This window comes from Ranitomeya variabilis, chromosome 4, assembly GCF_051348905.1.
Source record: "Ranitomeya variabilis isolate aRanVar5 chromosome 4, aRanVar5.hap1, whole genome shotgun sequence".
Taxonomy (NCBI): domain Eukaryota; kingdom Metazoa; phylum Chordata; class Amphibia; order Anura; family Dendrobatidae; genus Ranitomeya; species Ranitomeya variabilis.
Window position 1 is genome coordinate 550,768,246 of NC_135235.1, and position 25,343 is coordinate 550,793,588.

At 43.9% G+C, this 25,343-nt stretch overlaps 1 protein-coding gene across 6 annotated transcripts in view; it reads right to left on the bottom strand.

The window, feature by feature from the left end:
* The window catches only part of EFCAB3 (EF-hand calcium binding domain 3), a 97,949-nt gene that overhangs the window by 6,009 nt on the left and 66,597 nt on the right, over positions 1-25,343 (bottom strand). For 4 of the 6 annotated variants that reach the window (XM_077252655.1, XM_077252651.1, XM_077252653.1 and 1 more), the window contains 5 exons: positions 21,141-21,212; positions 14,082-14,202; positions 9,410-9,564; positions 9,135-9,322; positions 7,580-8,036 (listed from right to left, as the gene is read on the bottom strand). In XM_077252655.1, coding sequence (XP_077108770.1) covers positions 7,632-8,036; positions 9,135-9,322; positions 9,410-9,564; positions 14,082-14,202; positions 21,141-21,212 — 941 coding nt within the window. In that variant the 3' untranslated portion in view covers positions 7,580-7,631. Of the gene's footprint in view, positions 1-7,579; positions 8,037-9,134; positions 9,323-9,409; positions 9,565-14,081; positions 14,203-21,140; positions 21,213-25,343 lie in introns of those variants that run through there. The other 2 variants (XM_077252654.1, XM_077252657.1) reach the window with 2 other exon arrangements.

Here is a 25,343-nt window from a genome sequence, read left to right on the forward strand (position 1 = left end):
CAATGATTGCAGAAATTTCACTGCTTTCAGCCTCATCAATGCCCTCCACATGCTGGCATGTGTTATCCCCTTCTGATGTGAGGGCTGGTGTGGTAGACTGATCTTGTTCTACTGCAACCTCATAAACGTCTGCTATGGTAGACTCTTGGTCAACTTCGCTGATCCTAATTTTCAATGACGTTGATGGTTCCCCTGGCTCCAATGGGATTGTATCCATACCACTCCTTATTTCACATTCTTGCTGTGGAATATCTGATGTTGATTCCTCAGCAGTGCTCGGTACATTGGTGCCACCATGTTCAGAAGATTTTTCGAACAGTCTTTTTAAAGACCCTGCTTGCTTTTGATTTGCCTGTTCTGCTAAGGCCTTTCGCTTTCTGTTCTGTGCACCAGATGCTTTCTTAGGGCTCATCTTGCCTGACAAATGTTATTCTTCCCTGAAAAGGTTAGGTGTGGACCAAAAGTCTTATTAGTGCAGTCCACATGCTACTATAACCATCTATCTGCTCATTTAAACCTAAGGTGGCAGAGGTGAGCAGGTGATAAGTAACTAGAAACAAGTAAGCCACTGTACACTGCACAAAGTCTGGGAAGAGTGGGAGGGGGAGAAGGAGAAGGAGAAGGATGGATGAATACATTTAGCAGAGAGGAGCGGGAGGAAGTGAGAGTAGGGTGGCTCCTGAGCAATGCACCTAACCCCCAATTGCCCCCCCGGTTGCCATGGTTAGGTTAGGCACCATAGGGCTATTTTAGCCCCTTCTGCCCTGGACATGGTAGTATGTTACATGGTAGACCCATAGGACGCCTGAAAATCAGGCTAAACACCCTTTTGTGTTCCTAGAGCCATATGCAGTGGCGTACACACCATAGATGCGACGGATGCGGAAGCACCCAGGCCCGTGGCTTGGGGGGGCCCAGTGCCGCCCGCCCGCATCCATGGTGTGTCCTTTTTTTTTATTTTTGCCACAAGCACAGTGCCCAGCCACACAATGGGCCCCACAGCAAAAGGGTCACAGCAATGGTGCCCAGCCACAGTGTCCGGACCCAGTCACAGTGACCGTGCTTGTGGCTGGGCCCCATTGCTGTCGCTGGGCCCTTTTCTTGCGGCTGGTCCCCTTTTTTTGTGGCTGGGCCCCATTGCTGCTGTTGGGCCCCGTGCTTGCTGCTGGGCCCCATTGCTGTGGCTAGGCCCCACCACAAGCACAGTGCCCAGCCACAGCAACAGGGCCCAGCCACACAATGGGCCCCACAGCAAAAGGGTCACAGCAATGGTGCCCAGCCACAGTGTCCGGACCCAGTCACAGCGACCATGCTTGCGGATGGGCCCCTTGCTTGCGGCAACACATAATACGTTTCCAAAATAAAGCTGCACCCCAACCCCACCCCGCCCCCCCCACACACATAATACGTTTCCAAAATAAAGCTGCACCCCAACCCCCCGCCCCCCCCACACATAATACGTTTGCAAAATAAAGCAGCACCCCAACCCCCCCCCGCCCCCCCCCACACACACACACTGCAAAAAATAAGGCTGCACCCCAACCCCCCCCACACACACCAAAAAATAAGGCTGCACCCCAACCCCACCCCCCCCACACACGCACACTGCAAAAAATAAAGCAAGCGGCACCCCAACCCCACCCCCCCCACACACACACTGCAAAAAATAAAGCAAGCTGCACCCCAACCCCACCCCACCCTCCACACACACCAAAAAATAAGGCTGCACCCCAACCCCCCCCCCCCACACACGCACACTGCAAAAAAGCAAGCTGCACCCCAACCCCCCCCCCCCCCCCCCCCCCCCGGGGCGACCGCCAGCATAGTGGAGGCCATGTGAGGTGGTTATTGCTCACGCTTTGCTTGGCTGAGTAACAGTTGGCTCCTCAGGTCCACCTCTGCTCTGCTCTTCAGTGCCGGGAAGAGAGCGGCGGGGCACGAGCGGGGACGTGTGGCGTAATCATGTCACACGCTGTGCAGCCGTTCTCTCCCGCCGGGGACAGCAGAAGGCGGAACTAAAGTTCCTCTGCGTGCTGTCCCTGCCCAGCGGGGAGAACGGCTTGCGCGTGTGACATTACGTCACACGCAGAGAGCCGAGCGACAGGGCGGGCGCCGGGCGGGCGGCACTGGGCAGGAGCAGGCGAGCAGCAGATACAGATAGCTCAAATGGCGCGGCGGGGGGCGCCACAAGAGGTGCGGGCGCCCTCAGGCCATTAAGCGTCTACATTGTGATGTAATGTGACATTAATCTGCTGAGCTCAAATGCGCCCCTTGTATGCTAACGAGCCTTGGCGCCCTGTGCGGCCGCACAGGACGCACAGGGCAAAGGCCGGCCCTGAACACGGCTTATTAGACTGTTATGTTGGGGTCAGGAGACCAGCAGTCAATCACAGTCCGCACTCCGACCGTGTTTCATGAATGTATGACTTCAGCCTTATTCAAACCCCACTGTTGCACATAGATACATTCAAGAACTTTTCAGGCAACTTCTGTGTTGTACAGAACCATATTACACTAACCATAGACTTCTATGATGTTCTACTCCCATATTCCTTTTGATTTCTTCCAAAGCCATGCAGAAATTTTTGGTCATTCTGTACAATGTAGTCAGAAAAAGGAATGATGCCATGCTCTTTCAGACACTGTATTGTAGAGCTATCTCTATAATATGGGGCTGTACTGAGAAACATACACAGCATACAAGTGCCTATGCCTCCTTTATATATTTGGATGTGACGGTCAGTTTTTTGAAGTTTGTATTTATTAGCCTTCTGAATGAGCACTCTGCCTTTTTGCCTGATGAAGAGACGTATGTAGTCTCGAAAGCTTGCAATTTGTTACCATCCTTTCAGTTAGCCATTAAAAGGTATCAACCACTGAGGACTCTCAATTCTAAATATTTTTAGCCACAGGTGTTTTTAATCACAGCAGGACCACTACCCCTCCACAGAGAGAGAGATTTTAGTCTAACAGAGGATTTATGTTCCCATACAGATGAATACTTTTTTCTTAGTGAGGAAAGGCATTGTTAGGTCCTGGAAACGAGAAATGCCTTATCATGGCTTCCAGGTACACATGAATTGGCCAATTTATGCGCTAAACTTTCTCAATTTTTCATATTTCATTTTTCAGATTTTTATATTTTTCATATTTCTAATGCAGTAATGCAATTCAATTTTCATATTTCATATTTAAATGCTATGGTGCTACAGTGTGCTGCCTTTTTGTTTGAGATCCTTTATATGTACGGCATCGAATGTGGCTTCATTCAGCCTTTGTGCACTTTTGTCTGCTGTGTACATGATGCTTAAGGCACACTTCCCTTATTCTCTTTTTTTCAATGTGTTAGAATGTAAATTTATGTTTTTATTTTCTGTCTTTATTAGTAGGAAGCAATATTTCTGTTTATACATAAGAAATACTTCTGCTTCCTCCTCTTCGGCCTCCAATATGCCATCATGACAAAGAACGGAGCACAGGGAAGAAGAATAAAAGCTGAATACCTTGGTTCATTCACAGTCACACTGCCTGTGGAATAAGGATGCCCCCTGGCTTTAACATTGCAGCACATCACTGTAATAACAGAAAGCGACTGTGCTTGTGGAGTGAGGGAACCTGCTGACACTAGTGTCTTCTTCAGATGAATGTGTGTCCCCGGACTAAGGTATTGCGGTGCAGAGAGCCACCAGCTCCCTGCACCGCAATAGCTATTGATGCCACTGTATAATCAGGGGCTGAGAGCTGACTCTGGTGGGTCCATCGCTGGCTGTACATGATGTCACTGTAATGTGCTGTCTGTTTCCCTGCACCAACTATGGATCAGCAAGAGGACACTGCTCGCCGTGGAAGTAGAGTCAGGTGAGAAAAATCTTTATTTTTTTCCCCCTAAATTGCGTTGGAGGAGAGCACCAGGACAGAAGACATTATTACAGAATGGGGGCACTGGACAGGGACATTATTACAGAATGGGGTGCCCAGGAAGGGGTACAATATTACAGAATGGAAGTGCAGGACATGGGACATTATTATAGAGTGGGGACCCAAGACAGGGGGCATTATTACAGGAAGGGGGTAGGATGATGGACATTATTACAGGAAGGGATTAGGATGATGGGCATTATTACATGATAGGACCAGGGAAGAGGCCATTATTACAGAACAAGGGCCAGAACTAAGGTCCTTATTACAGGATAGGGGCCAGGATGGGACACATAATCACATGGGCCCGTACATCTGCCCAATATGCTAGTGGGGGCCCAGGTCCAAATTCTGCACTGGCCCCATAGAACTCTAGTTAGTCACTGAAAAGAGGAATTGCAAAATAAAAAATGCTTGTTAAGTGAACAAAGGAGTAAAACTAGACATGAGATTTCTATGTGAACCTATTGAACAGTTTTCAGTTTGTTAGTAATCAGGATCTTTGACCCCTTCCTACTGTGGCCAGTTTTCAGTTTTGCAAGTAACAGACTCTAAAATAAGATACCAGTGAATTCATCAGAAAGCTTAATGTGGCACTACGATCAACAACTTCTATCTCTCCTCTCCTGAACCATCTTCTAAGCTTATTTATGACAGCATCAAAGTTCAACTTGTAACTGGTCATACATCAGCTTAGACAGTGGTTGAGGAGAAGAGAAGGTTAACATTGCAGGCTCTGCTCTAAGGAGACCTGACAGATTTGACTATTAACTAATTCTGCAGTATGTTTTGTACTATGATACACAAAGGCTGTAGAAGCCAATATTTATAATGAATTCCATTTCAAAATTATTTTTAGCCAAAAATACATGCATAAAATAAAACTTCTTTGAAGCTGTTCATATCCTTTAGGGTAATTGTGTGTAAATGGGATATTAACTTACTAAAGATAGGCTTTTGTTCTGTCTTTCCCTATGCCAGCCTATGGGTTTTGAAAAAAAAAGTGTTTTATTTTTCCCCAAAATTGCTGCACTCATTAGTGGGATATGTCTAGTAATTCATTTTGAACTTCCCTTTCCCTCAAATCAACACTTTGATAACATTTAGGCTATGTGTACACGTTCAGGAATCTCTGCAGAATTTTCCTGAACAAAACCGAACTTTTTCTGCAAGAAATCAGTTCGCGTTTTTTTCCTTGTTTTTACCGCATTTTTCCGGAGCTTCCCCAATGCAATAATATAGCGGCAAAAACGTGAAAAATCCGCAAAATTAATGAACATGCTGTGTTTTTTTACCGCAATGCGTTTTTTTTCGCTGCAAAAATGCATCGTGCACAAAAATTGCGGAATGCATTAAAAATGATGGGATGCTTATGTAAGCTTTTTTAGCGTTTTTTTCCGTGGAAAACAGCAGGAAAAAAACGTGAAAAATCCTGAACGTGTGCCTAAAAGAGTATTCTTTACTGTTTAAGGGCTGTCCCACACGTCCAGATAATTCCGGTACCGGAAAAAATCGGTACCGGAGTTATCCGTGTCCGTGTGCCGCTGCTTCCTGGTCTGGCCCCATCTTCTCCTGTATGCGGTCACGTGGGGCCGCTCATTTACAGTCATGAATAGGCGGCTCCACCCCTAAGGGAGGTGGAGCCACATATTCATGACTCTAATCTGCGGCCCCATGTGACCGCATACAGTAGAAGGGGCGGCCAGACCAGGAAGCAGCGCACAGGGGGTGGGAGGGCGGCGGACAGATAGATCTTTCTTTTAAACACTATTATTCATATCTTCTATGCAGCAAACGCTGCTGCAGGGAAGATATGAATCGCAGCTTCAGCACCATGTGGGGGGGACAGCGCTTACTGTAGCGCTGTCTCCTGCACGCCACACGGACTGCACATGGAGAAGGGTCCGTGTAATACGTGCGCTCCCACGAACACTGACATGTCTCCGGGTTTGGCACACGGAGACACGGTCCGCAAAAAATCAATGACATCTGCACAGATGCATTGATTTTTATGGGTCTACGTGTGTCAGTGGCTCCGGTACGTGAGGAAACTGTCACCTCACGTACCGGAGCCACTGACGTGTGAAACCAGCCTAAAGAGGATTCTTTCCTGTTGGGGCAGTGAGAATCCGTAATTGCTTGCCTGAGGAGGTGATGATGGCGAACTCAGTTGAGGGGTTCAAGAGAGGCCTGGATGTCTTCCTGGAGCGTAACAATATTGTATCTTACAGTTATTAGGTTCTTTAGAAGGACGTAAATCTGGGGATTTATTCTGACGGAATATAGGCTGAACTGGAAGGGTTTTCTCACTATAAATTTTCTCCAAGTGGACAGAACCAAAAATACATTAGTCTCAGTGTACTCTATGACATATCAAATTTTTTTTTTTATTACTATGGGTACACTTTAACGAAACTGTAACTACCCCTAAGCCCTTATGTATATGGCTGTATACATTTGTGTACATATAAGTGCATGGGGTCTTAATGTTCCACTGCATGCTTTCAATTTATTATGGAACCATACATGGGGTATATGCACATTGTGCTGCCGGAATTTTATAAAGTCGCTTCAGGAAAAACCCGGTGGCTTCTTCCTCAAGCAGATCTGCTGGTGGTTTTGTTGTAGTCTTCACTGCTGGCAGCTTTTTACTATACATTCTATTAAAAGAGCTGAGCAAATGGTTTCTTATCAGAAGTCGCTGGAAGAATGAACATGACACTTCTTTTTACCACTCCAGAGTTCCTGAACCCTGAAGCGAGTAAAACAAGTAACAAAAGATAGAACTCATGCACAGCAATGTAGTTTTTTTTTATAGACCTCTATATACAGCTCTGGCAAAAATTAAGAGACCACCACATCAAAACTCTGTCATGGGCAGCCCAATCTCCAGACCTGAACCCCATTGAAAACTTCTGGAATGTAATCAAGAGGATGATGGATAGTCACAAGCCATCAAACAAAGAAGAACTGCTTACATTTTTGTGCCAGAAGCAGTGTGAAAGACTGGTGGAAAGCATGCCAAGACGCATGAAAGCTGTGATTAAAAATCATGGTTGTTCCACAAAATATTGATTTCTGAACCCTTCCTGAGTTAAAACATTAGTATTGTTGTTCCTAAATGATTATGAACTTGTTTTCTTTGCATTACTTAAGGTCTGAAAGCACTGGGTTTTTTTTTTATTTTGACCATTTTTCTTAGAAAATAAATACAAAATGTATTGCTTGAAAATTCGTAGATATGTTGTCAGACGTTTATAGAATAAATAACAATTTATATTTTACTATAAATTATACCTATAAAAAGAAAAATGAGACAAACTGAAAATTTTGCAGTGGCCTATTAATTTTTGCCAGAGCTGTATGTTCATCATTCTTTTGGATGTTTTTTTGATTGGTCTCAGGCAGTGTTTTCTGTTGTTGTTTTTTTTTGTTATCCATTCGATAGCTTTGTACGTTCGGCACACAGTAGACAATAACATGGTGGCACAGAGTCACTGCAGCCCTGTAGTACGAAGTCATACAAGACTCGGTGCATCTACCTACAGCCAACGTGCACTTTGCACGTATTGGTTTATGAACTTGCAGTAATAATTACTGTTTTCCCAAAAAATTTTCTAGCATCCCACTGCAGAAAAAACTCAATCAAAGTTTATGCTGCTGAACATGCTGTTTATTGAACTTAAGCTGTGGGTACACACGACGGTGGTTGTTCATTCTTGCACAAAGTCTTTTTTTTCAGGTTTCTCAATCACATTTGGATTCTGGTGAAAGTCCAGGGATGATTTACTAAGGATGTCTGTGCGCTGCTCATCACTCTTCTCCCATATACTATGCTCAGCATTCTTTTCCACGTGGCTCTGCTGTATGCCAGGGCCAAGAGGTGCCGAGGCTGTCTCCCACTGTTTCTTTGTCTCCCTTTGATACAGTTTCTTCTTTGCTAAAAGCTCTCGCTGGGCATCCCAAGACCAAGAGTAGGTAGAGAACGTGTCGTAAAATACTGGGTTTCTGGTTTCCTGTTCGATCTGTTCTCCCTGAATCCTATCCCATAAATGGAGAGTAGTGGATTGCTTTCTCCGAACAGCTCTTTCCAAGAAAGGTTTTTTTCCCAGGTCCACCTATACTCAAGCAAGGAAACATTATCGGTTATGGCAAACGATAGTGAATTTAGATCGAGCTGAGCTGAAATATGAGAAGCAGTGAAAATAAAGTTGGTATATTTGTTGTGACAGAATGATGCCCATGGCTCTGTCTGGTGTTACAGCTCAGTCTCATTCACCTGAGTAGGGTTGAGCTGCAATGCCAGTCGCATGTACAGATGAGACTCCCCGCATCGGACCAGTCATGGTCATTCATGTCCAGCTTTTGTATCTTATTTGTAGGTAATCTCAGGTCAATTGGAATGAGGTTTGTTTTACGTTTACATCCTGGAATACAGATGTCCACGTAAAATGGGATAAAGATGAAAATACATGAATCATTCATATTCTATGTATTATCCAATGTTTTAAAAGTTTGTCTGTGATTGTCTCATAAATAAAAATAATGAAAGGCCTTTTATTTTTTTCCCAGAAGCAGTTTACTCTTGCATATAGACTACGTCTGATATAGAAAGTCACCCAATTACTAGTCACTAGGCTTGAGCTATAGACAAAACCAATGGACAAGTGTGGTCCTGCTCCTGTAAAGAAAATCAAGGGTTTTATTTAAAGCTAATCAAAAAGATATGCAAAACCCTGGTCCACTGACTGTCAGTAATCCATGCCTGCCAGACCAGAAAAGCCCTGCGAATCTCCTCCTACCTGCCGTCATCCCCGATGCCTCTTCTGATTAGTAGGCCCGGTGAAACGTCATACTCACTGAGAAGATGATATCGAGCTAGGCTTACTAATCAGAGAAGGAGCTGGGAATGTTAGCAGGTAGGGGGAGGTTTGCAGGGCTCTGGTCCAACTGTCATGGACTGCCAACATGACTGATGGACCAGGGTCCTGCAAATCTTTTTGCTCGACTCTCATTTTAATCTGAAGTCTGAAGGGACGTTTTTGCTTTACATAATTACAAATTTGCATCTACGGACCAAGAACTTTTTTGTGCTTTTTACAAAAAGAATTGCATGGAAATAATAGGAGGAACTTGATAGATTGATGTGTTTTATCCTTTCCATGTAACAAAGGTTGGCTTTGCCAAAATCAGCATCAAGCCCTAAGGTGACAAACCTGAATGCCACGGAGCTTCCTACCCCTTACATCCTTCTGCATGTCCACGTCTGAGATTTCTTTATGTCTCTTATAGATGGTTTTCTGCATCAGCCTGTGGAGTTGTGGGTGTCCAGAGAGTTTTGTTTCTTTCCTTGAGCTCAGGGGAACACATGGTATCACATCATAGGGGCTACTAGAACATGAACCTATACATGAAACAGTAGAATATTAGGTAGTTCATGTATACACCCAAAATTATACATCATGCTACCTGCATTTCTCCATGTAATGACCTTTATTTGTCTTGATCTTCTTAAGGTACTGCACTAGTTGTTTGTCTGTCATGCTCATGATGCGTGCGTCACTGGCTAAATTTACTATTATGTGGGACTTTGACCTCTCTTTCTTGGGGAATGGTGGAATGGCTTCAAATTTTTCCTGGTAGTATCTGTTAAAGTAAATCATAAGGATTTAGAACAGAGTTTTTTGGTGAGTCAGAGTCTTCACACAGATAAGTCAATTAATTAAAATCTAGCTTAAAATGACGGAGATACCCCAATATCCCACTTGTTGGTTTTCAGGAAGCCAAGATGCTTGGGGTCATCACCTTGTAAAATCTAAGATAAATGGGCTATGAGGATCAGGGCTCATACTCCACCATTCGTAGGGTTTTAAATGATGTTAACCTCAGTGTTGTATCTTCCATACAGTCAGTCAGGCCAATCAGCTGCAATAGTGCTCAGCACTGAATAACTTCCCTTTACACATCAATTGCCTGCAGTCGCCACTAGGGGGAACTCCCAACATGCAGATTTTTACAGCTCTCCTTGTTAGGCTACGTTCACATTTGCGTTGTGCGCCGCAGCGTCGGCGCCGCAGCGCACAACACAAACAAAACCGCGGCAAAACGCACGCTAAAACGCTGCGTTTTGCGCCGCATGCGTCGTTTTTGCCCGCAAGTTGGACGCAAAAAAATGCAACTTGAAGCGTTTCTTGCGTCCAACGCTTGCGGCCATGCGGCGCAAAACGCAGCACAACGCATGTCCATGCGCCCCCATGTTAAGTATAGGGGCGCATGACGCATGCGGCGGCGCCCGACGCTGCGGCGCTGACCGCAAATGTGAACGTAGCCTTAGCTGTACAAATATACATGCAGCACGGCTGACCCAAGTGGTGGCTGAATGCAGAATTTCCACCGTTTTATCAGGATTGACCCTTTTTTCTCCTCCCACACCTTGTCTCCTTTTCCGTGAAGTTGAGTGTACCCATGTACCTAATCCTTTGTGGTATTGTGCTGGTGGCCCAGTGTATCGATTCCTGTATGAGCACTGTTGATCTGTTGTATGTAATAGCTGTGCAATACTGTGCAGCTCCAGCAGTTTAGAGAGAACCTGTCAGCAGGAGTTAGCACAATAAAGAAAATGTATGGCCATAATGGGGATATCACACTGACTAAATTGTTACCTTTGTATCATCTTGGACCATTGCTCTATCACCAGGGATTTTTTGCATGTGTAGTATATACTACTTGCAGTTTCATGGATATTATTTGCTTCATTTGTCATCCAATACTGTTTGTGCAGCGCCCCAGAGTCCTGGTCGTTGCAGTACTGTGGCTCCGCCGCTAAGGGGGGCTATGGTACGTCTGATGGCACTGAAGGAGTTCATCTGACCAGGTATCACAGACACCAATACATTTCACAGTCGGGCCTCCAGGGGGAGCTAAGGGTGCTATTTATTAGGCCACTCCTCACCGTGTGGGTAAACTGGGGGTCAGGCAGGAAGTTAGACAGAAAGCTGACTGGGTTGGAACCAGGCAACACCTTGTGGCAGAGGGTGTTGTGGGGGAAGATTCGGTAGGGTCCCTGTCAGGTTTGGGACCCTGACAGAGGCCTGGCAATGAGAGAGAACGTCACGGGACCGTGCCTGCTCAGCATAGCGGCGGTGCCCTAAGAAAGGATCAGAAGCGAGAAATATTGTGCTGAGTGAGAAACGAGATCAAAGCAAGAAGGAGAATACCAGTAGGAGTCGTGCTGTAAGACCGAGGCAACATCCTACTGAGGCGCACAACCGGCGGCCGGAACGCCGAGGAAGTATTTCTATATATATAGCTTCAGGCAATACTTCAAACCAACGGCAGGACAGTCAGTCACAGGCGGGCTGTCTCACCTAAATCACCTACGCAGACATAGGGGGCAACCTGTGGAGAGGGGCGACTCTAGGGTCCCGGAAGAGCTCCGAGCCTACCCGTCATACGGGTGCGTCCCAACCATAACACCTGGGAGGGACAGAAGATTAGCAGAAGATCATCTAATCGAGTTGTGAGGGAACACGAGAAACAGACACAACAGTTGTGGGGACTATCCCGTAAGCACAGCAGGGGAGGACCACAACACATAGCGCTAGCAGGAAGGCACAGATTTCCACCTGCAAGGAGAACTCTGGAGGTGCCATTGGACCGGCCGGACTTGCGCAGCCTGGTGAACCATATTCCGGACTGAGGACCCAGAGACCTTCAGTAAAGAGGTAAAGAGACTGCAACCTGGTGTCCTCGTTATTTACTGCACCGCACCACCACCATCATCCACACCTATCATTGTACGCCCCTCAGCAGGGTCACGGACCGGGTCTAGCCACCGTGACAACCCCAGAGCAGAGACTCACAGGCCCGGTACCGGGTACCCCTCGGCCCTGCGGCAGTGGGGGCGCTACATTTGCACAAGAAGTTTTTAGGATGCACTAGTTGAATGTCATGCCCATCGAATGTAGGACTGTCATACTGTAACCTCTACACTGGGCTATATTGCTTTTCATTCTATATCAAGAGGACGTATGAACCCCTTCTTGAAGGCCACATTTATTGTTTGGGGATATTATTCTTCATAACATTGGTCTGTAGGGACTGCTGTGGGCTTATTGTTGCTTGGGGATGTCCTATGTATTATTCATTGGTTTTAAATGTTTTTAACGATGTGTCTTGTTGTTCAATACACTTTCTGCATATTATATGATATCAGGTGTGCACACCGTTATGTAGAGTATTTCTCTAACTTTTATCTAAACCTAATTCATGTCTATATGGTGCTACTGTTATAACATACAGTGGGTACAGAAAGTATTCAGACCCCTTTAAATTTTTCACCCTTTGTTTCATTGCAGCCATTTGGTAAATTCAAAAAAGTACATTTTTTCCACATTAATGTGCACTCTGCACCCCATCTTGACTGAAAAAAAAACAGAAATGTAGTACTTTTTGCAAATTTATTAAAAAAGAAAAACTGAAATATCACATGGTCATAAGTATTCAGACCCTTTGCTCAGTATTGAGTAGAAGCACCTTTTGAGCTAGAACAGCCATGAGTCTCCTTGGGAATGATGCAACAAGTTTTTCACACCTGGATTTGGGGATCCTCTGCCATTCTTCCTCGCAGATTCTCTCCAGTTCCATCAGGTTGGTTGGTGAACGTTGGTGGACAGCCATTTTCAGGTCTCTCCAGAGATGATCAGTCGGGTTTAGGTCAGGGCTCTGGCTGGGCCAGTCAAGAATGGTCACAGAGTTGTTCTGAAGCCACCCGAAGATCACTGTTGCTGAGTTCCAGATATGCAGTAGGGCCTTTATGGCAGAGTGGCCCGACAGAAGCCTCTCCTCATTGCAAGATATATGAAAGCCCGCATACAGTTTGCTAAAAAAAACACTTGAAGGACTCCCAAACTATGAGAAATAAGATTCTCTGGTCTGATGAGATGAAGATAGACCTTTTTGGTGATAATTCTAAGCGGTATGTGTGGAGAAAACCAGGCACTGCTCATTACCTGCCCAATACAATCCCAACAGTGAAACATGGTGGTGACAGCATCATGCTATGGGGGTGTTTTTCAGCTGCAGGGACAGGACAACTGGTTGTCATTGAAGGAAACATGAATGTGGCCAAGTACAGAGATATCCTGGATGAAAACCTCTTCCATAGTGCTCTGGACCTGAGACTTGGCCGAAGGTTTACATTCCAACAAGACGATGACACTAAGCACACAGCTAAAATAACAAAGGAGTGAACAACTCTGTGACCATTCTTAACTGGCCAAGCCACTGACCCAATTGAGCATCACTGGAGAGACCTGAAAATGGCTGTCCACCAGCTTTCACCATCCAACCTGACGGAACTGGAGAGGATCTGCAAGGAAGAATGGCAGAGAATCCCAAAATCCAGGTGTGAAAAACTTGTTGCATCATTCCCAAGAAGACTCATGGCTGTACTAGCTCAAAAGGTGCTTCTACTCAATACTGAGCATAGGGTCTGAATACTTATGATGACCATGTGATATTTCAGTTTTTCTTTTTTTTTAAATTTGCAAACATTTCTACATTTCTCTTTTTTTCAGTCAAGATGGGGGGCAGAGTGTACATTAATGAAAAAAAAAAAAAAGAACTTTTTTGAATTTACCTAACGGCTGCAATTAAACAGAGTGAAAAATTTAAAGGGGTCTGAATACTTTCCGTACCCACTGTACATGCTACTATATACACTATACTACATACACACGTATATACACAATATAAATGCCATTATAAGCACTAAATGATTTTCTCCTCTATATCAAGGAGGCTTGGGGACTTTCTTGTACTCCACATGCTTCTGGCATCAATCTTTGATGCTTCTACCTGCTGGACACAATAGTTTTCTATCAGGCAGTTTTCTATCAGGCAGACACATCATTATTGAAGCTTCTCGAGACATAAATATTTAAGCTTTCAAACGCTGCACCTTATGTGTCCTGCCAGCTTCTGAATGTAGTGTGGCTGGACTACGCATAAATCAGCCAGGTGGTCCATTGTGACAGCGGGCTCATGCCCCTTAGTGCTCATCACCAGTTCGGATCTGTGAACTATCAACATGGCTGATGGACCAGCATCCTGCTAATTTTTAACAGAAATCTACAATTGCTAAAAGTCAGTTTTCTACTCACTTTGCTATTTCAGCAATGGATCTTGCAGGAAGACAAGATTTTTGTAACATTCTGGAGATGGCATCAAATAAAACTGTATCCAAATACTCCTGTTCAGATACTGGCAAAAGCAGATTTCTGTCTGCAACACAAGCCATAGAATATATATAAAAACAACAACAAATACTAAACCATTCACAAAAGCAAGTGTGAACTGCAGGGTAATATGTGCTTCCAAGCATGGTCACGTATTCCCACCAGTGATAATAGCTCTGTTTTATCTTCATAGACAATAAGGGTACCGTCTCACAGTGGCACTTTGATCGCTACGACGGTACGATCCGTGACGTTCCAGTGATATCCATACGATATCGCTGTGTCTGACACGCAGCAGCGATCAGGGACCCCGCTGAGAATCGTACGTCGTAGCAGATCGTTTGGAACTTTATTTCGTCGCTGGATCTCCCGCTGTCATCGCTGGATCGGTGTGTGTGACACCGATCCAGCGATGCGTTCGCTTGTAACCAAGGTAAACATCGGGTTACTAAGCGCAGGGCCGCGCTTAGTAACCCGATGTTTACCCTGGTTACCATCGTAAATGTAAAAAAAAACAAACAGTACATACTCAAATTCCGGTGTCCGTCAGGTCCCTCGCCGTCTGCTTCCCGCACTGACTGTGAGTGCCGGCCGGAAAGCAGGGCACAGCGGTGACGTCACCGCTGTGCTCTGCTTTTACTTTACGGCCGGCAGTCACAGTCAGTGCGGGAAGCAGACGGCGAGGGACCTGACGGACACCGAAATGTGAGTATGTACTGTTTGGTTTTTTTTACATTTACGATGGTAACCAGGGTAAACATCGGGTTACTAAGCGCGGCCCTGCGCTTAGTAACCCGATGTTTTACCCTGGTTACCCGGGGACTTCGGCATTGTTGGTCGCTGGAGAGCTGTCTGTGTGACAGCTCCCCAGCGACCACACAATGACTTACCAACGATCACGGCCAGGTCGTATCGCTGGTCGTGATCGTTGGTAAATCGTTTAGTGTAACGGTACCCTAAGTGTCATGTTCTCAATGGCAAGAGAACATAGCATCAGCATATATAGGAACTAGCTCTTGGAAGATGGGAACTGAGCTGACCATGAACTAAACCTAACGCACAACTAGCAGTGGCCGGGTAGCATGCCTACGTTGATTCTAGATGCCCAGCACCAGCCGGAGGACTAAATAATGCTAGCAGAGGAAAACATTAGTCCTAGCTCACCTCTAGAGAAATACCCCGAAAGGAGACAGAGGCCCCCCACATGTATCGGCGGTGAATTAAGACGAAATAACAAACGTAGTATGAAAATAGGTTTAGCAAATTTGAGGTCCACTTACTACATAGCAGAAGACAGAAAGGACACTTTCATGGTCAGCTGAAAACCCTATCAAAACACCATCCAGAAATTACTTTAAAACTCTGGCATTAACTCATAACACCAGAGTGGCAATTCCTGTTCACAAGAGCTTTCCAGACACAGTAACGAAACTACAGCTGTGAACTGGAACAAAAATGCAAAAACAAACATGGACAAGAGTCCAACTTATCTAGTAGTTGTCTAGGAGCAGGAACAAGCACAGAGAGGCTTCTGATAACATTGTTGACCGGCAAGCAACTAACAGAGCAGCAAGGTTATATAGCAACTCCCACATCTTGATGGGAACAGGTGAACAGAGAAGATGAAAACACCAGTTCAATTCCACCAGTAGCCACCGGGGGAGCCCAGAATCCAAATTCACAACAGTACCCCCCCCTCAAGGAGGGGGCACCGAACCCTCACCAGAACCACCAGGGCGATCAGGATGGGCCCTATGAAAGGCACGAACCAGATCAGAGGCATGAACATCAGATGCATTCACCCAAGAATTATCCTCCTGGCCGTATCCCTTCCACTTGACCAGATACTGGAGTCTCCGTCTGGAAACACGAGAGTCTAAGATTTTCTCCACAACGTACTCCAACTCACCCTCAACCAACACCGGAGCAGGAGGCTCAACGGAAGGCACAACCGGTACCTCATACCTGCGCAATAATGACCGATGAAAAACGTTATGAATAGAAAAGGATGCAGGGAGGTCCAAACGGAAGGAAACAGGGTTAAGAATCTCCAATATCTTATACGGGCCGATGAACCGAGGCTTAAACTTAGGAGAAGAGACCCTCATAGGGACAAAACGAGAAGACAACCACACCAAATCCCCAACACAAAGCCGAGGACCAACACGACGGTGGCGGTTGGCAAAAAGCTGAGTCTTCTCCTGGGACAACCTCAAATTGTCCACCACCTGCCCCCAGATCTGATGCAATCTCTCCACCACAGCATCCACTCCAGGACAATCCGAAGATTCCACCTGACCAGAGGAAAATCGAGGATGAAACCCCGAATTACAGAAAAACGGGGACACCAAAGTGGCAGAGCTGGCCCGATTATTGAGAGCGAACTCTGCCAATGGCAAAAAAGCAACCCAATCATCCTGGTCAGCAGACATAAAACACCTCAGATATGTCTCCAGGGTCTGATTAGTCCGCTCGGTCTGGCCATTCGTCTGAGGATGGAAAGCGGACGAAAAAGATAAATCTATGCCCATCCTAGCACAGAATGCCCGCCAAAATCTAGACACGAATTGGGTCCCTCTGTCAGAAATGATATTCTCAGGAATACCATGCAAACGAACAACATTTTGAAAAAACAGAGGAACCAACTCGGAAGAAGAAGGCAACTTGGGCAGAGGAACCAAATGGACCATCTTAGAGAAACGGTCACACACCACCCAGATGACAGACATCTTCTGAGAAACAGGCAGATCTGAAATAAAATCCATCGAGATGTGCGTCCAAGGCCTCTTAGGAATAGGCAAGGGCAACAATAATCCACTAGCCCGAGAGCAACAAGGCTTGGCCCGAGCACAAACGTCACAAGACTGCACAAAGCCTCGCACATCTCGTGACAGGGAAGGCCACCAGAAGGACCTTGCCACCAAATCCCTGGTACCAAAAATGCCAGGATGACCTGCCAACGCAGAAGAATGAACCTCAGAGATGACTCTACTGGTCCAATCATCAGGAACAAACAGTTTATCAGGTGGGCAACGATCCGGTCTATCCGCCTGAAACTCCTGCAAGGCCCGCCGCAGGTCTGGAGAAACGGCTGACAATACCACTCCATCCTTAAGGATACCTGTGGGCTCAGAGTTACCAGGCGAGTCAGGCTCAAAACTCCTAGAAAGGGCATCCGCCTTAACATTCTTAGAACCCGGTAGGTATGACACCACAAAATTAAACCGAGAGAAAAATAATGACCAGCGCGCCTGTCTAGGATTCAGGCGCCTGGCGGTCTCAAGATAAATCAAGTTTTTGTGGTCAGTCAATACCACCACCTGATGTCTGGCCCCCTCAAGCCAATGGCGCCACTCCTCAAAAGCCCACTTCATGGCCAAAAGCTCCCGATTCCCAACATCATAATTCCGCTCAGCGGGCGAAAATTTACGGGAAAAGAAGGCACAAGGCCTCATCACGGAGCAGTCAGAACTTTTCTGCGACAACACTGCCCCAGCTCCGATCTCAGAAGCGTCGACCTCAACCTGAAAAGGTAGAGCAACATCAGGCTGACGCAACACAGGGGCAGAGGAAAAACGGCGCTTAAGCTCCCGAAAGGCCTCCACAGCGTCAGGGGACCAATCAGCAACATCAGCACCCTTCTTAGTAAAATCGGTCAATGGCTTAGCAATATCCGAAAAACCAGCAATAAATCGACGATAAAAGTTAGCAAAGCCCAAAAATTTCTGAAGACTCTTAAGAGAAGAGGGCTGCGTCCAATCACAAATAGCTTGAACCTTGACAGGATCCATTTCAATGGAAGAGGGAGAAAAAATATATCCCAAAAAGGAAATCCTCTGTACCCCAAAAACACACTTAGAACCCTTCACACACAAAGAATTAGACCGCAAAACCTGGAAAACCCTCCTGACTTGCTGGACATGAGAGTCCCAGTCATCCGAAAAAATCAGAATATCATCCAGATACACAATCATAAATTTATCCAAATAATCGCGAAAAATATCATGCATAAAGGACTGGAAAACTGACGGAGCATTTGAAAGACCAAAAGGCATCACTAAATACTCAAAGTGGCCCTCGGGCGTATTAAATGCGGTTTTCCACTCATCCCCCTGCCTGATTCGCACCAAATTATACGCCCCACGAAGGTCAATCTTAGAGAACCACTTGGCCCCCTTTATGCGAGCAAACAAATCAGTCAGCAACGGCAATGGGTATTGATATTTTACAGTGATTTTATTCAAAAGCCGATAATCGATACATGGTCTCAAAGAGCCGTCTTTTTTTGACACAAAGAAAAAACCGGCTCCTAAGGGAGATGACGATGGACGAATATGTCCCTTTTCCAAGGACTCCTTTATATATTCTCGCATAGCAGCATGTTCAGGCACAGACAGATTAAATAAACGACCCTTTGGGTATTTACTACCCGGGATTAAATCTATGGCACAATCGCACTCTCGGTGCGGAGGTAATGAACCAAGCTTGGATTCTTCAAAGACGTCACGATAGTCAGACAGGAACTCAGGAATTTCAGAGGGAATAGATGATGAAATGGAAACCACAGGTACATCCCCATGAGCCCCCTTACATCCCCAGCTCAACACAGACATAGCTCTCCAGTCGAGGACTGGGTTGTGAGATTGCAGCCAAGGCAATCCTAGCACCAAATCATCATGTAGATTATACAGCACCAGAAAGCGAATAATCTCCTGGTGATCCGGATTAATACGCATAGTTACTTGTGTCCAGTATTGTGGTTTATTATTAGCCAATGGGGTGGAGTCAATCCCCTTCAGAGGAATAAGAGTCTCCAAAGGCTCTAAATCATACCCACAGCGTTTGGCAAAGGACCAATCCATAAGACTCAAAGCGGCGCCAGAGTCGACATAGGCGTCCGTGGTAATAGATGACAAAGAGCAAATCAGGGTCACAGATAGAATAAACTTAGACGGTAAGGTGCAAATGGAAACAGATTTATCAAGCTTTTTAGTGCGCTTAGAGCATGCTGATATAACATGAGTAGAATCACCACAATAGAAACACAACCCATTTTTCCGTCTAAAATTCTGCCGCTCGCTTCGGGACAGAATTCTATCACACTGCCTACTCTCTGGCGACTTCTCAGTGGACACCGCCAGATGGTGCACTGGTTTGCGCTCCCGCAAACGCCTATCGATCTGAATAGCCATTGTCATGGACTCATTCAGACCCGCAGGCACAGGGAACCCCACCATAACATCCTTAATGGCATCAGAGAGACCCTCTCTGAAAGTCGCCGCCAGGGCGCACTCATTCCACTGAGTAAGCACAGACCATTTACGGAATCTTTGACAGTAAATTTCCGCTTCATCTTGCCCCTGAGATAGGGACATCAAAGTTTTTTCTGCCTGAAGCTCCAAATGAGGTTCGTCATAAAGCAACCCCAAGGCCAGAAAAAACGCATCCACATTGAGCAACGCAGGATCCCCTGGTGTCAATGAAAAAGCCCAGTCTTGAGGGTCGCCCCGGAGCAAGGAAATCACAATCCTGACCTGCTGTGCAGGGTCTCCGGCAGAGCGAAATTTCAGGGACAAAAATAATTTGCAATTATTTCGAAAATTCTGAAACCCAGATCTATTCCCCGAGAAAAATTCCGGCAAAGGAATTCTCGGCTCAGATACAGGTGCATGACAAACAAAGTCTTGCAAATTTTGTACCTTCGTGGCGAGATTATTCAAACCTGCAGTTACACTCTGAAGATCCATTACAAACAGGTGGACACAGAGCCATTCAAAGATTAGAAGGAGAAAAAAAAAAAAAAAAATTCTCAGCAGACTTCTTATTTCTCTCCTTTCTCAGCCAAGGATTTTAACCCTTTAGTGGGCCGGTCAAACTGTCATGTTCTCAATGGCAAGAGAACATAGCATCAGCATATATAGGAACTAGCTCTTGGAAGATGGGAACTGAGCTGACCATGAACTAAACCTAACGCACAACTAGCAGTGGCCGGGTAGCATGCCTACGTTGATTCTAGATGCCCAGCACCAGCCGGAGGACTAAATAATGCTAGCAGAGGAAAACATTAGTCCTAGCTCACCTCTAGAGAAATACCCCGAAAGGAGACAGAGGCCCCCCACATGTATCGGCGGTGAATTAAGACGAAATAACAAACGTAGTATGAAAATAGGTTTAGCAAATTTGAGGTCCACTTACTACATAGCAGAAGACAGAAAGGACACTTTCATGGTCAGCTGAAAACCCTATCAAAACACCATCCAGAAATTACTTTAAAACTCTGGCATTAACTCATAACACCAGAGTGGCAATTCCTGTTCACAAGAGCTTTCCAGACACAGTAACGAAACTACAGCTGTGAACTGGAACAAAAATGCAAAAACAAACATGGACAAGAGTCCAACTTATCTAGTAGTTGTCTAGGAGCAGGAACAAGCACAGAGAGGCTTCTGATAACATTGTTGACCGGCAAGCAACTAACAGAGCAGCAAGGTTATATAGCGACTCCCACATCTTGATGGGAACAGGTGAACAGAGAAGATGAAAACACCAGTTCAATTCCACCAGTAGCCACCGGGGGAGCCCAGAATCCAAATTCACAACACCTAAGGGTTTTGTAGCATTAGAGGCATCTCTTATCTCTAGATATTGTCTGCAAACGATAGGAAATAAAATTGATGCTAAAAAGAAATCCTCAAACTTACCTCTGCATACAATACAAATAAATAATACAAATAGGCAGTGTCCTTTACTTGGGGATAAAGTTAGGAGAGTGAAGAGTTGTGAGAATATCAGCACTCAATGCTTCCCCTCATCATATCAATATAATGCTGAAAACAGAAATTTTGTATTGAAATGTATTGCCCTAAATAAATGATATTGTTTACTTAGTCTCAATCCTGGATTTGATAGGACCCATATAAAGTATTCCTTATTTTGTCTTCTGCACACAATTCAATAAATTCATATATATAAAACTGAACTCACCAATAGTTATCAAAAATCGCTGATTGTCTGTCAAAACTGCAAGGAAATCAGAAAAATTCACCTTCCCATCACCTAAATGGAAACATAAAATTCTATCAGATTTGATTATCAGTTCCTGACCCTTTCGGCAGCTCCTTATAGTTCAAGGATTTAAAAAATCTAATGAAAATAATTGGAGGTTTTCTTTTTAACAGAAAAAATAATTCTAGTCTGGCTTAAAATAGTTCAGAAATCTCAAATACCTGATACCGAAGAGAAAAATTTTCAAAGCAGAAATATAAAAAAAATTACCCATGAAGTGGTGATATTAAAATAACAGGAAAAGAAGTGTGAGTGATTCTGTACTGTCAAAAAATACTAACTGCAATGGACATCTAGAAAAAATGTATTACATATCCACAGGATATATGTGTCTGATCGGTGGCGGTCGGTCCCACTACTGGCAGCTCCACTTATCACAAAAATGGAGGTTATAAGTTCAGAGCGGAGGTCAAGCATGCAGGACCACCACTTACCGTAATTCTTACAAGGGACATAGTATTCCTATTATTATGACCATTATGTAGGTCTTGGGAACACAAGCGATCGGATGATTATTCCCTATCCTGAGTCTGAACTGTCCTATCCTAATGAATATTCTGTCCTATTCTTACCTCCTGATGCTGATGTAAGCAGTGCCTAACAAATGCTTAAATACGTAAATATTACTCCTTCACCCCCGAGTCTATTTCCATCTTCCTGACCAGGCCAAATTTTACAACTCTTACCTGTGTCACTTTATGAGGTAATAACTCTGGAACGCTTCAATGTATCCCTATGATTCTGAAAATGTTTTTTCATGACACATTGTACTATGTTAGTGGCAAATTTAGGTTCATATTTTTTACATTTATTTGAGACAATATCGTTATTTTTGGCGAAAATTCAGGAAATTTTAAATTTTTTTACTTTTACTTTTTTATGCCCTTCAACCAGAGAGTTATATTACACAAACCAGTTAATAAATACAGTGGCATGTAAAAGTTTGGGCACCCATGGTCAAAATTACTGTTATTGTGAACAGTTAAGCAAGTTGAAGATTAAATGATCTCTAAGAGGCCTAAAGGTAAAGATGACACATTTCCTTTGTATTTTAGGCAAAAAAATTAAATATATTGTTATTTTTTAAATTTTAAAAATTACAAAAAGGAAAATGGGCCTATGCAAAGGTTTGGGCACCCTTGGATATTTCTGTGCTAAAATAATTTTGGTTTCAGACCTTAATTAGCCTGTTAGAGTTATGGCTTGTTTACTGTCATCGTTAGGAAAGGGCAGTTGATGCAAATTTCCCAGCTTTATAAAAACCTAGCCACCTCTAACCTTGTGCCAAAATACAACAGTCATGGGTTATTCTAAGCAGCTGCCTTGCACTCTGAAAATGAAAATAGTGGTGGTCCACAAAGCAGGAGAAGGCTATAAGAAGATAGTAAAGCTTTTTCAAGTTGCTCTTTTCTCAGTTTGAAATGAAATTAAGAAATGGCAGTTATCAGGAACAGTGGAGGTCCAGATAAGGTCTGGAAAAGCAAGCAAAATTTCAGTGAGAGCTGCTCATCGGATTGCTAAAGAGGCAAATCAGAACCCCTTCTTGGCTGCAAAAGACCTTCAGAAAGATTTACCAGACTCTGGAGTTGTGGTACATTGTTCTACTTTTCAGAGACACCTGTACAAATATGGCCTTCAGAAGAAAACCTCTCCTGCATCCTCACTATAAAATTCAGCATCAGAAGTATGCAAAAGAACATCTAAACAAACCTGATGCATTTTGAAAACAAATCCTGTGGACCGATGAGGTTGAAATAGTACTATTTGGCCACAATGATCAAAGGTTTGTGTGGAGTAAAAAAATATATCTCTACCATTAAGCTTGAGGGTGGCTCAATCATGCTTTGGGGTTGTTCTGTAGCCAGTGGCACGGAGAACATTTCACGGGTAGAGGGAAGAATGGATTCAATGAAATTTCAACAAATTCTTGATGCAAACATAACACAATCTGTAAAAAAGCTGAAGTTGAAAAGAGGATGGCTTCTACAAATGTCAAAATCCACAATAGACTACCTCAAATTGTGCAAGGTGAAGGTTTTACAATAACCCTCACAGTCCCCTGACCTGAACATCATTGAAAATTTGTGGCTAGATCTCAAAATAGCAGTGTATGTAAGATGACCCAAGAATATCACAGAACTGGAAGAATTTTCCAAGGAAGAATGGATGAAAATCCCTCAAACAAGAATTGAAAGACACTTGGCTGGCTACAAGAAGAATTTACAAGCTGTGATACTTTCAAAAGCGGGAGCTACTAGGTACTAACCATGCATCGGCCCATTTTCCTTTTTGTAATTTTTAAAATGTAAAAAAAATTACAATATATATATATTTTCCTAAACTACAAAGGAAATGTGGCATCTTTAACTTTAGCCCTTTTAGAGATCATTTTATCTTCAACTTGTTAAATTGTTCACAATAAAAGTTATTTTGACAAGGGGTGCCCAAACTTTTACATGCCACTGTAACATTAAACACATGTCTACTTTAAATCTGCATCATTTTTGGAACAAAGTTTATTTTTGTTAGGGAGTTACAAGTATTAAAAGTTTATCAGCAATTTCTAATTTTCCCAACAAAATTTACAAAACCAATTGTTTCAGGGACCACATTACATTTGAAGTGACTTTGAAGAGCCTACATGATATAAATTATCCAAACGTGACACCATTTTAAAAACAGCACCCCTCAAAGTGCTCAAAATTGCATTCAGGAAGTTTATTAACTGTTCAGGTGCTTCACAGGAATTATAAACTAAGGTGGAATAAAAAAATGAAAATTTTACTTTTTCTCCACAAAATGTTGCTTTAGCACCCAATTTAGCATTTTCATAAGGGTACAGAAGAAAATGGACCACACAATTTTTGTGCAATTTCTCCTAAATACGCCAATACCCCATATGTGGTGGAAAACTACTGTTTAGCCTCATGTCAGGATTTGGTAGGAAAGGAGCACTATTTCACTTTTGGAGTGCAACATTGGTTGGAATAGATAGCGGACGCCATGTTCTGTTTGCAGAGCCCTTGATGTGCCTAAGCACTAAAAAAAAAAAACAACAAGTGACCCAATTTTGGAAACTACACCCCTCAAGAAAAGTATCTAGAGGTGTGGTGAGCAGGTTGAACCCCCCCAGGTTGCTTCTCAGAATTTTATAATGTTGAGCTGCAAAAATGAGAAAATAAATTTTTCCTCCAAAAATGTTTCTAAACCCCAAATTTTTCATTTTCACAAGGTTAACAGAAGAAAATGGACCATACAATTGGTTGTGCAATTTCTCTTTAGTACACTGATACCCCATATGTTGTGGAAAACTACTGTTTGGGCACACAGCACGACTTGAAAGGGAAGGAATGTCAATTGAAATCTGGAGAGCAATTTTGGCTGAAATAGAGTGCGGATGCCATGTCTCATTTGAAGAGCCTCTGACATGCCAAAACAGCAGAAAACCCAACAAATGAGCCTATTTTGGAAACTACACCTCTTGAGGAATTCATATAGGAGTGTAGTGAGAATTTATAACCCTCAGGCGATTCACAGAATTGCATAACATTGGGCTGAGTAAATAGAAAATTAAAATTTTTTTCCACTAAAATGTTGCTTTGGCCCCAAGTTTTCAATTTCCAAGAGGGATAATTGAAGGAAATGAATGGTATCATTTGTTACAAAATTTCTCCTTAGTGCGCCAGTACGCCATATGTGGCACAGTGCAAAGCTCAGAAGAGAATAAGCGCCATATTGGAGTTCAGACTTTGTTGGAATGGTTTTGAGAGTGCAATGTCACATTGGCAGAGCCCCTGAGGTCCTAGAACAGCGGAACCCCCCCCATTCGTGAAACCATATTACAGACTACAACCCCCAATTAATTCATATAGGAGTGCAGTGAGCATGTTGACACATGTGCCTCATAGAATATTACACCATTGGGTGATGAAGAAAGAATGATTACATTTTTACCACTAAAATGTTGTTTTAGCCCCAAATTTTAAATTTTTATAAAAGCTAATAGGAAAAAATGGACCTCACATTTTGTTGTGCAATTTCTCCTGAGTACATCAATACCCTAAATACAGTGGGGAAAATAAGTATTTGATACACTGTCGATTTTGCAAGTTTTTCCACCTA